General features: G+C 38.9%; 1 protein-coding gene across 12 annotated transcripts in view; it reads right to left on the bottom strand.

Annotated features, from left to right (window-relative positions):
• Positions 1 to 1,628: 1,628 nt before the first annotated feature.
• The window catches only part of LOC144653741 (voltage-gated inwardly rectifying potassium channel KCNH2-like), a 35,248-nt gene continuing 22,657 nt past the window's right edge, over positions 1,629 to 14,219 (bottom strand). For 9 of the 12 annotated variants that reach the window (XM_078513826.1, XM_078513825.1, XM_078513824.1 and 6 more), the window contains 7 exons: positions 9,635 to 9,845; positions 6,961 to 7,229; positions 6,178 to 6,565; positions 5,667 to 5,866; positions 4,895 to 5,147; positions 4,050 to 4,252; positions 1,629 to 3,606 (listed from right to left, as the gene is read on the bottom strand). In XM_078513826.1, the coding sequence (XP_078369952.1) occupies positions 2,938 to 3,606; positions 4,050 to 4,252; positions 4,895 to 5,147; positions 5,667 to 5,866; positions 6,178 to 6,565; positions 6,961 to 7,229; positions 9,635 to 9,845 (2,193 nt within the window). In that variant the 3' untranslated portion in view covers positions 1,629 to 2,937. Of the gene's footprint in view, positions 3,607 to 4,049; positions 4,253 to 4,894; positions 5,148 to 5,666; positions 5,867 to 6,177; positions 6,566 to 6,960; positions 7,230 to 9,634; positions 9,846 to 10,148; positions 10,296 to 12,101; positions 12,159 to 12,214; positions 12,428 to 14,219 lie in introns of those variants that run through there. The other 3 variants (XM_078513834.1, XM_078513829.1, XM_078513831.1) reach the window with 3 other exon arrangements.

The raw sequence follows: 14,219 nt of genomic DNA, 5'->3' as shown, positions 1-14,219 counted from the left end.
CAAGGCTCACTCGAGATAAAATGACCTGTGACACAACCTCAGCTAAGTGGTATCAAAAATAATGACGTCACGAAATTGGACACCCTGGGTTCTCAAGCTGCAGTCTGAGACGCTAATTAGGGACAGACCGTTTAATTGTTGAGGAGGGAGGGGTGGGGGTTGGTAATTGCGAAAAAAATCTTGCACACGAAAAGAAGGAGATAAAAAATCAAGCAAGCCTCGCCAGGTAAACGGGGATTGCGCAAAAACGTATCTTTCGGAGGATTATGTTGGAAAAATAATTTTTGCAAATATCCTTGCAGAAAAAAAATCTTGCTCAGAAGAAATTGCCCAACCCCGGTCCGTCCCTTAAGGCCGCCCAACACATGTTGTTTGTCCCACTTTAATATTTATGTGTTATTAAACTCTATTTAAATTTTTAAATCTTACTCGGCTTTCATAAAAACCAATTGTAATTGATGGAATTCCGAGTATAAATAAAGTTTCACTTCACTTTACTTCACTTCACTTCACTTCACTTCACTTCACCCTCACTTCACTTCACTTCACTTCACATGTCATTGGTTTGGACGATTGGACAACAGGATAGCAATAAACAACATCCAGAGGGGCAAAAAGGAGCATCAAAGGCAACGGGAATATCACCATGGAACTGTGTCCCAATTGAAAGTGTCGCAGATTTTGGTTCAAGATTCTCCTTACTATGTTCTTTGAATGGTCTGCTCATTTGTCACACATTTATTTGACATTTTGTTCTGGGAATCTGGATATACATCACCAAATAGACTAGAGACTTTTCTCGTTCATTGATAAGAATTGGCCCGTTCCCAGTGAAAACGGACTGTTACTCGGCACTGTAAAATCAAAATGCGCGAGGTAAACCTACAAAACATACAGGAGTCATCCAATTCACTGCTGCTTTGCTTACATCAAGGAAAGAAAGAAATAGGAATAAGTGGTGTTATGACACTTGAGTAGTATAAAATACACTGCAACGGAAGAGTGGCTTGTCCCAGGTGAGATGTGCACCAGGTACGAGGTGTGCGCTCTCACCACATTTTTTTCGGCCCCTTCTTTTTTTGAATTTTCTGGATCCGTCCCTACTATGCAGGACTCTTACTGCATGAGGTCAGTTTAGATTTAAGCACATTAAAGGGACTGTGTCACGGCTGAGACAAGTTTCTTTTGTATTACTTCTATGGATCTAAATGACAAAACCATAGCTTCATTGCAACCAAATGTGTCTCCCAGGCGTTATAAATTAAAGTTACAAGCAAACGAGATTTAAAACTTTGAAAACTGTTCAGCCCAACAATATTTCAAAAACCCAAATCGCAATCCGTTTCAATCTTCGTAGCTTTTGGCCATCCGTACCTTCTTTTGTTGTGTTTTTGAAATGTTCCTTCACTGTTTCAAGGGGCTATTTTTTATATTTTACCGAATTTGATGGCCATTTCCCATGCCTTAAGTTGGCTAAAACCCGTGCCTTTAAGGAGCTCCGAGCCACGACCTTTTACTCAGATTTTGTTTTCGTTTGTTTCAGTGAGCCATGCTAAATTTCATAAGTGGTTCATTTATTCAGTATCCAAAAAAATGATTACTGATACATCATAAAAAGCAAGGCACAATGTATCCAACACAATCTTTATTGCACATATTTATCTGAAGATATTACAATAGAAATTTCCTGTCTGTGGTAATAAATAGTCATTGGCCCACAGATATTTCCAAAAACATTACAACGGTATAAAAATTCATATTTACAAATTCTACAAATTAGTACGTTCCTTTTAAAAACTGCTACAAATTTTTATGAAAACTAACATTTCTCATTAGAAATTATGCTTTTCTTGACAAATAACGGTGTAGTTATTTAAAGATTATATTTCAACTTTGCAGGAAAAAAATTTTTAAGAACGACTCAGAGCAATTCTTTACTAAAACGTGATGTGTTGAAAATAGATAATCTAGTTGGAGCTGTAAATTTGACCAAAGTCGTTCCAAGACAGAGAAGAGATGGCACGGTTTTTAAGCCAATTGATTAACTGTTAATTAATCCTTACTCCTTGTATAAAAACCTCGATGAAATAGACCTTGCCCCGAACCATCCTAAGGTAGATAACTCTTTTTTTTGTTCAGCTTCTTAGTTTTATTTGTTTGGATTTCAATTCAATTTCTAAAAAAGTGAAAACCATGAGTAACAAGAATTTCTCAAGTAAAATTTTAGTTTGGGATCGAGTTGTGCTCAAAATTTGAATATATTAAAAATTCGAAATATTCCTGTACAAGTTTAGAAAAATGTGTGCTGGAAAGGACAGTGTAGTATTGAAGTATGAAACTTCAGACATGTAAGAGCGTTGAACTTTTTTTTCAAATAACGTTGAACTTTCTTCTACTATTTGTCGTTCTCAGCTTTCGTTCCGAAAGCACATTTTGTAATTTATAATATAAACCAACCAACATACTTTTATCTTGATTGTATATGTGGAAAAAACGCACGGAAATCTTAATACGTAACTTAGATTGATTTTAGTGCTACTAGTTATAGCAAAGCGGCTAACGTTTCGACGTGAAACTATTTCGTGTTTCTGTGGAAATCTTGCCGTTCAAACTTAAATTGTACACGAAAATTGTAAAACGTAAATAATTTCTAGAGTTTTCTCGACTTCTCACGTCGAGTCATTCGGATTCGATGGAAAAATATCCCTCTTTTCGCATTTACTTGTCAAAAGATTTATCTCATTTGCAGTCACATGGATTTGTATCACTCGGGAAATACAGTAGCTCTGAAAACCTTCTCAGCCTTTGCCCGCAGGACAATATTCGCACGGGTCACCTAGTGACCGGGTGAATAATCGAATACTGGACGCAGCATGCGTGTGAAGTTTTAACTTCTTGGTATCAAATACATGCATATTCAAAATAGCAGTACAAGTCTCAAACCGACGTCACGGTACAATTGAGATCTCTTTCCTCTAATGTTCCTCTCACCTGGGTTGGAGGTGTCGCGCCAATTCCACTTCTTTCTAAAAGAGATATAAGAGTTTCCATCCTGCTTTCTAATCTCTGCATATTAGATGTCATTTCTTGAAAACGTTCCTCCAAGTCCGTGCTTTTTGTGGGTCGAAATTCCGTCTTACAGTCAGAACATGTTGACTTAGCCGTGCTTATCTTATGCTGAGGAGCTTCTTCTGAAAAATCTCCTTCACAGACCCCACCGTCTTCAATAACCTCGTTAATAGTTCTAATATTTTCATTAATATCATCAGGAGATTCAATTTCAATATCAGTTAACAACTGTGTTACATTAATAAACCGTCCACTTGGTTCAGCAGATGTGTTGTCCTCCATGGAAGTTACGCTTTTATATTTCTTCAGGTCTCCATTGCCCAGTCTTTCTTTCGAGCTGTGAGAAGGTTTGGGTTCTAATAACTTACTGCTGCGAACACCGAGCATTGGTTTCATTTCATACTCTTGGTCCACGAGTAACCGGTTTTTCTTGTGCGTACACGAGTGTTTTCGGTCTGACCCAAGCTTTGCATGCAATCCTGAGCCATTCTTGTCAGTTCCATAGACGTCTCCGTTACCATTTCCGTTTGTAACACCCTACGAGAGGAAAAAAGAGAGAAAAACTCATTCTGTAGTGATGTGCTGCAGCAGGAATTACGTGTAAGTACCAGTGAGTACAAAAAATAAAACTGATGTTGCGAACGAAAACAGAACTCCATTCTACTTCAGAGACATCGCTCATAATTATGGTAGCAACAATGAAATTGATCAATATCTGTCGGCAGGTTTTAATGAGGTAGTAAAATGCCCCCTCCTCCTTAACTCCACCCCCAGCCCTAATCCCCCCCCCCCCCTTAAAAAAACCCTTAAAACTAAACAAATATTTTCTCTTGTTGGATTCACAAAGGGCTGTCTGTCTGGGTTTTCGTTTCTCACGCTGAAGATATTCTTTAGTCACCGTGAAAACACTGGACCGAGGTAAGAGAGTGACTACTCGTACAGTGCTCTAATAAAAACGAAGAGCCAGGTCTCTATATTACCTCATCATACAAATCATTGTGATCAGCGGCATCCATCATACTTAACAGCTGCGCGCGCAGATTAGGGAATGACGACATGACATCTTCAAGATCTCTTAACTTGATCACGTGACAGTCCACACAAGTGGAGGCTCGTAAGGTGACTACTGCTCGTGGTCTTGACGAAATTTGCCTCAAGCTGGCACCATAAGCATCTCCTTCCCCTAGAAAACACACGAATAAAAGCTGTTTTAAGGCAATGGTAAACGGCAGAAACATCTAATAATGTTCCAAAACTGTTCCCTGTTAATTCGCACGTGCAATTTTTACCCCCTTACAAAATAAACTCAGGCAAAAAAAATATTTCAGTGTCTGCTTGCCAAAAGAATAATGTTGACTATATTCTAAGAGTGAGGGGACTGCGCTTCCTTTTGGTCTGAGACACGCATCCTGTGCACAACCTCACCCTTGCGGCTTTCACAACAAGAAAACAGAACATGTTTTTTTTTTCTTGCAACAACGGGTCAGTAAGAACTCGCGAAACGAGGACGATATCTGTACTATAGGAGACAAGGTTAATAGGCATTTACAGTCCATCCTCATGACGCCGTGCAACACTACATACGGTTAAAAGTGTCTGATAATACATCTCTAACGAGATATTTTAGTGTGTAGTATCCCAAACCACTTCTACTCGTCATTTGTGTTTTGAGCCGCCGTACGGGCTCCCCAAAATATATCAAGACTAGCTAAGATATACACAGCGACGCTGCAGTTAAAATATCTAAAAAGATATAATTCTTCAATTTTTCCGATACAGGAATATTAGACCTATAATTCACAGAAATTATTGACAACAAACTTACTGATTCTTCCTCGTGGCTCATTGTACATCATTATGTCTATTTTTCCTCGTCTCACGAGATGCACAGAGTCAATATCATCACCATCGTGTAGAATCTGGTGGCCAGGGAGGTGATGGTGTCGATGCATTTTCTTTGCTAGCGCTCTCAAGCAGCTATCTTCAAAATCATGGAACAGAAATGAATGCGACAGAACAGTGAGGTGCATATGAAGATGGATTTCGTACTGAAGGCCATCTGGGAACTTTTGGAGAACCTGAAATTCAATATACCATTAGCAGATAATCTCGACAGGTCCCACAAAGATGCACGGGTAGTCCATCGCCATTATTTAATTTCTACCAAGTGCCGGAATCATTGGGAACTCTAAAAACATGTCCTTTAAAGTTTCTGGTTTAATTAAACCCTTGTGATTGACTCTTGCAATAAAAACTATGGAGAAGTACTTTTATGTGTACTACTCGTTATGACAAAGTGGCTCTAACTTAAAACTTTGCGGGAAAATCCGCTGTGCAAGGTGGTTTTATTTTTTTTACCCTTATTTATGACCATTTCAATAAAAGCCATTGAGCAGTTTTTTTTTTCTCGTAATTTTATCTCTATTTTTGGAAAGCAATCTTTTACAGTTGATTTACTAATCATTTCAATACATTAAAATGCTCGAGAAAATATGATATGATCTGATTCGCTACACGGACGTTTAGTGCATTCGCTTTGGATTTTCTTTCTACAATAACGTTAGAAGAGCAAGGCCGCGTGATCACGTGATACTAACCTTGGCCATGTCTGTTCCTTTTGTTTGTGACCAAGTGTGACGCGAATAATCCCTGAGCCTCCTGGCCAGCGGATTCTTAATCTTAAAATATCGAACGAATTCGTTGATCTGCAGAGATTCCTTACGATACCGGAAGTTACTTGAATACTGTCCGTGAATGATGGCTGTCACATTGCCAAATATGGCAGCGTGCATCACAGCTGCAAAGCAAAGCAATCTTGTTACACAACTTACAAAAAAAATCGATCAAACATTCTAAATGGCCGGGGAATCACTGTTAAACCTATTACCAATTAAAAATATTAAATTTTATGACAACAAAAAACCAAAAACTTCGATGTCACGTTTGATATATGTTTGCTATTGGAAATAGAACTAAATAAGTCGTTGAACTTCTTGCTGTAAGTGAGCTAAATCAATCATGGCGCGTCTTGAAAAGAAAATGGCCGCACTTTTTTAACAAAATCCTCCTGAAAGAACACATACACAAGAGCAAACAAATACGGCTTACCTCCCATCAGCATACAGCATATGGAGAAAATTCTCTCGCCGTCTGTATTCGCTGAAACATTTCCAAACCCTACAGTAGTACACAGAGTCATGACGTAGTAAAGTGACGTCAAGTACCGCGTCTCTAGGGTGGGCCCACTGGTCTGATCAATGGGTAACTCCATTTGATAACCCAAAATACTAAGCCAGGATAAGCCGTCGTATTTCACGCCTTCTTGCTGCCCGATTGCATACCAGATACAAGCCAGCCAATGAGCGACTAGCATAAAGAACATGATCATTAGGAACAGCAGCGATGTCATGTACTCGTAGTTTCGATCCAGTTTACGCGCGGCGCGAAACAGTCGTAATAAGCGAGCAGTCTTTAGAAGGCTAAATAACATCGTGTTCTAGAAAGGAAAGACAAAAATAAGATACGTTTGAAAATTTATAAAGAATGGCGGTATTAAACGAGAACAGTGGCAGACAAAAGTCAATGAATGACTGTGAATGAAAGACTACATCGCGCGTTCAGACGTGCTGGAATACACCGCTAGTTTACATCATCGGCCTGGCAAACTAGTGAATCTCAAGGAAAATTAAGCAGGTTCAAATTCGACGTGATAAGATAAGAGTAGTCTAGCTACTACATGCGAGGGCGAATGAGAGGCGGCTGTATTTGCAGGCTAAGATAAATGTTGAACTCGACTATTTGAGCTCTCGTGCATTTTCATCGGTTCACGTTTTTGTTTGGCTTAACAACTGTTTTCCTCTGTTAGGTAAGTTTCGCATTCTAGGCACTAACCTCTTCCGTTCCAGAGTTGAAGCTGGCTAGTAAGTCCCAGGGAATGGCAGCTACAAAATCCACTACAAAGTACGTCTTTAAATAATGAACTGCAATCTTCCACGGATTGGTTATAAGGACCTCGCCTTCCTTCACATAAGTGGTGCGGAAATTCATCAGAATATCGATCATGAAAAGAAAGTCTATGATCAGATCAGTGTAGAGTAGAGGATAAGCTTCTGGGTATCGACGTCTTAACGTCTCGAAGAAATCTAATGAACCATCTTCAGCTGTGAAGAAAACACGCGACGCAGTCAATGATCACAGTCTTATGAAATGTAAAAGGCACAATTAATCGCAAACTGGACCGCGATAAAAAGTGCATTCTGATTGGATTTCCTTAGCAATCCCAATTTTGATGATGGATGGCGCATGCAAGATGGGCCTCTCAGGAATAAATTAGTCTCTACATTGTATTTTTTTATCGAACAATCACTGTAATTATGTTAAGACGTTGGTGTGATATCCGAATGGACTTTTACCGACTTAATAAAATGTAGATGTAGACAAACTACCAGCTATTTTAACACTGGCAGTGGAGCAAAAACATTAGTTTACAATTACTTTTTGTTTTACTTTTTTCTAGTAGTAGGCTTTAACATTAGGCCTTTCACGGGGGTCGAAAATCTCCGCCACCTTTAAATGGCAGTTCCCCACCCCCTTCAGCCCCACCGGGGTTTGTATCTGGAAGATACAGTACCTGGAAAGAGTATCCCCTGTTCAATTGCACCCAAAATAATCGATATTCGCTGTTATAAAAAGGTTACTAACTATGTAAAAAAGGCTATTTTCTCTCCACCTCCCTTGCCCTTAATAAGTTAGGCTGCAAATATTACTATATCAATAGGCTTGGTTGAGAGACATTTAAATGACAAGATAATGTCAATATGGTGAAAGGTGTAATTACTGTATATACAAGTCTGGCGGGAATTTTTTATTTGACGGGAAATTTTAAATGCAGTATTGAAAACAAAAGACACCGGCAGTTTGTTTGAAGTTATTAGACTGTGGCTCAAAGCGGATTTCCCGCCAAGAACAGGTGTTGAGCTTGGTACGTGATGACAGCTAAAATGATTAAATGCCAACTGATAATGAATCGTGTGCGACCTGTGTCCATCCATGGCCCGTTTGAATTCCTTTCTGACTTTATTGCTTTAGCTTACATTTTCACTTATAAGTAAGACGCAAATCGATTTCTTGAACGGCCGGCGAAGAGGCTGTCAGTGTTGCAACAAAAGAAATGCTTTGGCGACTTCCTCGTCACTAAGAGGGACTGTGTTTACTTCTCGAAAGTGATCATAGAAAACGAATTTTACCGGTCAAGTTCGAGATCATACTTGTGCATATGGAATAAAGACTTTTTCAAAGAGCAGTCCTGCTAATATGATGTGAAGCAAGGATGAATTATTGATGGGCATTTTTTAATAGAGGGATAATTATATGTGAAAAAAATATGGAACTCTCACAGTACTCTTACGCGGGTTCGTTGTAATATCAGTGTAAACAGTTTCAAGTAAAAAGATATATTCAGCACAAAGGTATATAAAGAATCATTGCTATAAACAATCATTTACAATTCCCACCTTTCCCACTGACTTGCACCCTAACTCAAATACTGTCGATTTGCATACAAATAAGGACTGGCTATTTTGTCCTAACAAAACGAACGAGGTTTTGTCCTAACAATTACAACCACAATGCAAACAGGCTCTCCTAATTGCGTATCACACGACATGCTTCCGCGCAAAAAACCGCGATATAACAGCGAGTGATATTAGTGAGCGAAATCCCTTAAAAATGCGGAGCCATCTGTTTCTACCATAAATGTATGAGGATAGCTTGAAATGAAGGAGGTTAAATGATCGCAAAGATGTATAGTGAAGATATAGTGAAGAGGAGATGTTTGAATATTTCTGATAAGTGCTTGTGAAGTGTTGTGTGATGAGCATTAAGCCAAGACTGTCTAAGCATTATTGAAAATTTCATCGACAGTAGAAGACAAACGTATTAATATGCACATTTTTTGCCAGTTTATGAAGGGCAAAATTAGTGCTTTTCAGCCAGTAATGATATATTAACATATGCTATTTTATATCTGCTGAAAAGAAAATAATATTTATTTTGTTCTAGAAATATTTACTTCGTTAACACATCCTTTAAAAAATACGAGTTTCCAAGAACTATTTATATTGTAAACGAAACTAAGAAAGAATTCAAAGAAAGGTCCAAATGAAGCTAAGTTTGTCAACACTAGGGAACGAGTTATAGCTGACCCTAATCACACATCAACTAAATACACATCAACTGGGTAAACTTCAATTATTTCAGCGTCGACTTAAAAAAAAACGTTCGAAGTTCCTTACAGGTCACGAGAAAGACAATATAAATAAAGTTCAAAGACATTTCCATCTGATAAACGAAGGAGAAAAAAAAATACCAATTAGATGACCTAAGCGCAAAAATTTGAAATGACCTGTACGGCCTAATTACGACACTCCGCAGGCTGGAATTTAGCACACTGATAATGCTGATAACTACAACAAGGAGGTTTATAAAACGGACACACTCACAACGCGCGCGCACATTAGCTGAGTACAATCTTAGCGGCACATTATTTTGTCAATATTATACTTACTGGCGTTTTTTCCTTCGTCGTCACGCGCGATTATAAAGGCGGATACGAATGGTACTTCAATTGCTGTATAAAGGACTAGTATGAGAATCATCCAATCCCATGTTATTTTGAAGAGTCCATAGTGCAAGATGATTCTGTTCCTCATTTGATCGGGAATTTGATTTTTGTAGCGCTTGTACTTCGACCGCCATCTCTTGAACGCCGCCATGATCTAAAACGGAAACAAAAAGAACTATGTTATCAGCCGCTTGTTGGCTGTACGCCCGGGCGATACGGGCAAACTGTTTGAGAAAGGTAATGTCAGGTGTTAGATGCATGTCACCGAAAAGGGGGGGACGACAAACGCAGCTCACGCGTGACTACTCCGTTGTAGCCCGAACGCCGAGTTTCATTCACATAGAAGACCATAGAATACAAACTAAGCTTGAATTTCTTCTGCAAATCTATTACGCAAATATGAGGTTTGCCAGCACATGTAGCGGAAATGTTTCGCAAATGTTTACACTGCTCTTACCATCTTCAGCATCTTGGAACTAATTTGTGTTTGTACTACAGTTACGTGTACTCGGCTCGGCGCGATCTAACAACACTGCGGGCGACGAACTGTTCACTCGTCGATAGAAACTGTTTTTATCGAGCTAAATGTCACGGATTACATGTCCTGTCTCACGATCTTAAGCTGATGTTGGTCTACACGATGCAAGTGCGGTTTTCGCATTCGGTACGATGACAAGGTTCGATTATGTTAGAGCAGTTGGAGACGTGATCTTTAGATGATACAAGGACAATGAGGCGAACGTTTCAAACAATAATTAGTTTTGTATCCTAGATATGGAGCCGATATGGAGCTCAGTAACAACACGCCACCATCTGTCGTGAGTATGTGAATAATTAATAACTTCATTCTAATTCGATTGTAAAAATTTTGTTTTGCATTGAAAAATACAAAAGAAAAACAAAACTCACACCAAGTACAAAATAGCGAGTCAGAACAATTCCGCGCATTTTTTGCTAAAAATAATATATTTATCGCCTCGCGGTCGACCTGGTGTTGCTTTAAATTTAGAGCCTTCCAAAACGTTTGCCCGTCGGTGACACGCGGACGATATGAACCTTTCTTTAGAAATGACAGTTGCCATAGTTAAACACATCCTCACTGGTTATTTTTGACCGATGACTAAGCTAAAGGTTAATGCACACTTCTGTTTATGTTTTAGGTATCGACAGTTTTCACTTGAAAGGAAGTCCATTTAAGGCAAATAGCACTCGACGGAAAAGCTATTTGCCTTACTTTGTTTTTAAACAGTCACGCAACACAAATTGTTTTGTGAACTATTACATTAAAGACCGATGAAAACACTGTTCAAATTATAATATTTTTGTCTCTGGATCTGTGTTAAGGTATTATTATATCAGTAACGATTCTCCCGCTATAAACGGGATCAAAAAAGGTATATCCTTCCTAGAAGATAATAGAAATGTCATTTTAGAACACTTAATTTGCATAACATGATAGGGCGCTTCGTAAAGCATATAGATTAACTGACAAACTACCGGGCACTTCAGGTCTAAATATCAACGCCAGAGGGTTTTTATAACGAGAAGAAAGTTACCATATAAATTACACTTCAAGAGAGCATCGTGAAGTGCGTGCTTCAGTGCTCTGACGCAGTGTCAGCGCGTGCTTCAGTGCTTTGACGCAGTGACAGCGCGATTTGTGAATCATCCAAATTAAGCGACATACCTCCAGGTTTTCGTGTCTAAAATCGACGCCAAGAGGCTTTCTAAGCTTCGAGTTAACACTTGGTGTTGTTTGAGAAGATTGATAAACGTCGCAAGAGAACTATGAAGTGTGTGGTGTGTCGAGTGTTCTGACATGGAAGCGCTATTCGTGTTTGGTTGCATGATTCGTGAGTAGGCGATACGTGAATTTTTGGTGAGTTTCCCATGAAGCGTAAGGTACTAGCTGTAACGACCATGATTCGCTATTTTGAAGGATCTGTTCAAAAAATACTCTCAACATCATTGTTGTTGGGTATAGAAAAAACTAAGTCATCACATGAGTATTGTTAACGAAAAAACGAAACGAAAAGTATTTTTTCAAGAAGCATGAAATTTCTTAGTTGAGATGCATTTCCCTAATTTTCAATCGCCGCACTGTTCTCCAAACCTGTGCTCTTCTATTTGACCATAAAATTATAGGTGGTATCAAGGTTCTTCAAAAAAGTTTAGAAAAGGTCAAGTACTTTACAAGGACAATTACACTACTATTTAACAGCAGTTTCCGAACACTGAAATGCTTAATCACACGCCGTTCATTTACGCTTAAGTGAAGAAAATGAATGAAGCAATAAACGCTGCCCTCGTTAAATCGCATCACGATAAAAGGCAAACACTTGACAGCTCTGCTTCTTCTCCAGAATACATACAGTGGTTTTAGGATTTCACTAGGAATAAAGACACTTACCGCACTTGAAGGGGACTCAGTGATTGAAACAGGGGCAGGCATGGCATACAGCGAATGAGTTGAGAAGAGCTTGTCTTAACCAAGTTCTGCCAGAGCCAAACAACTATACTAACTTTAGGACATCAAGTCTTGGTGATGTTGTTATCGTTGTTGTGAAATTCAAACTTACATCGCGTGCAGTTGAGATAAGGTGTAATTACAGACACATGATTTGGTAATTTGGCCAGCAAACCTATCTAAGATGCATTTAAGGCAGCTGCATTTCCAAATTGGGACCGCAGGACAAGCCCCAAATCCAATGTTTGCGTTTGTAACTTCAACATTGGTTGATACTGTGTTAGAAACTTGACACCTAATTGCATAAAGTATTTGCCGACAGTTCAACTGGTGCTAATGATTTAAGGCCAATTAGTAAAAAATAATAGCAAATGAATCTAAAAGTTTCTTCACATTGTCTATCCAAACAGCCACTTAACTGATAGCCCGTGCCAAAGATGATATTGATATCTACAAAGTGTTTGATACCTTTTTTAAAGACACAACCTTTAGCAGAATGCACTCAGAATGCACTCAATTGTGACAATTGATTATCCGTTAAAAGGTTTTCGCAAAAGTATTCTAGAATGGTATGCTATGCTTTCTCGCAGCAAATACATGTTTTTCACCCCCCCCCCCCCCCCCTCCTCCAAAGAGGTCTGGTCACCGAAGACGTTTATAAACCTGTAACAATCTTTTATCTTCTTTACTCTCGCACTGATTGAAAAACATTACATCTTTGCCTTTTCCGTTTTTAGAATGCAATGTTAATCGAACGCCCAATTTCCAAAATAATTTACTGCCTGCGGTTTTGTCAGACAGGAACTCTTTTCGTATGGCGACACTCTGACGAGGAACGTGGAAAAAGCTTTTCAAAACAGCACCGTTTTCACTTGATGGTGTTTTGTGGATGCTGCATGAAACAACTTCCGCGTCACTAGCAATTGTATTCCACGAGCGAGTCGACAGTATTTTTTAGTAAAAAAACAAATCCTTTAAGCTTAAAATGTAATTTCTAATTTATGTATTTAATTTATGTATTCTTGTTGTTAAGCTTTCAAAAGGAAGGAGGAGTAATTGTGGTTCTACGATATACACAGGCAATGCATTTTTAAGCTTCGAAATTGCAAACATAAAGTGGACAAAAGATGTTTAACAATAAAGGGAAAATATCTACATTAATCAATAAGTGGAACGAAAGTTAAACAAGAACATGCATTTCCTCCTTAAAATATGGTAAAAAAGGTAAAGTCTGTGTCCGAGCCATGAGGCTCATACAGCCGCAGCTTATCCCGGTTTACGTAGCATTAAGCGACTAGGAGTATTGCTACTCCCCCCTGGATGGGATGCTAGTCCATCGCAGGGTTACCCCCAGCAGTAAAATCGCCGGTACCCATTTGTACACCTGGGTGGAGAGAGGCACTGTGAGAGTAAAGTGTCTTGCCCAAGAACACAACGCAGCGCCCCGGCCAGGCCTCGAACCCGGGCCGTTCGACTCGGAGGCGAACGCGCTAACCATTAGGCCACCGCGCCTCCTTAAAATATACTCTTGGTAAAATCTTGGCACCCGTGAAATCGTGCAACATAAACTCGTATGGCCTACCGACAAGATTAATGCTACGCGTAATGAGCACCAATACAATGAAACAAAAATCTTCCATGCCGTCAACGTTGTAACTAAGATAACACTACCTTTAAAACCTCTCTGTTTCGCTGCTTTGATTAAACAGCACGTTCCCTTAACAAGACCTAGCAACTATTTATTTAAGCGATTGGACGATAATTAGAGTTTTGGTTTTTAATTTAAAGCGCTTCTAAGCGACTTGTAAATTTAGGGCGTGGAAAAAATAAATGATTTTCATTACGTGGATTAAATACATTCACCGAGTGTAGTTGTCGCTAATAATAATAATAATATCCTTATTAGGTATATTCAGCGAAAAGATCCTTAATTTTGATCACTGTTTGTATTTAATTTGATTATTTGTGAGTGAAGTGTCTTGGATCAGTTTCCTGTGTGTCAGTTAACAATATTCTTATTTACATACAATTATATTTTCTATGGAGTAAAATTGAACATTA

This window comes from Oculina patagonica, chromosome 5 (assembly GCF_052425735.1).
Source record: "Oculina patagonica isolate OP01 chromosome 5, crgOcupat, whole genome shotgun sequence".
Lineage (NCBI taxonomy): Eukaryota > Metazoa > Cnidaria > Anthozoa > Scleractinia > Oculinidae > Oculina > Oculina patagonica.
This window is presented reverse-complemented; position numbering and strand designations above follow the sequence as displayed.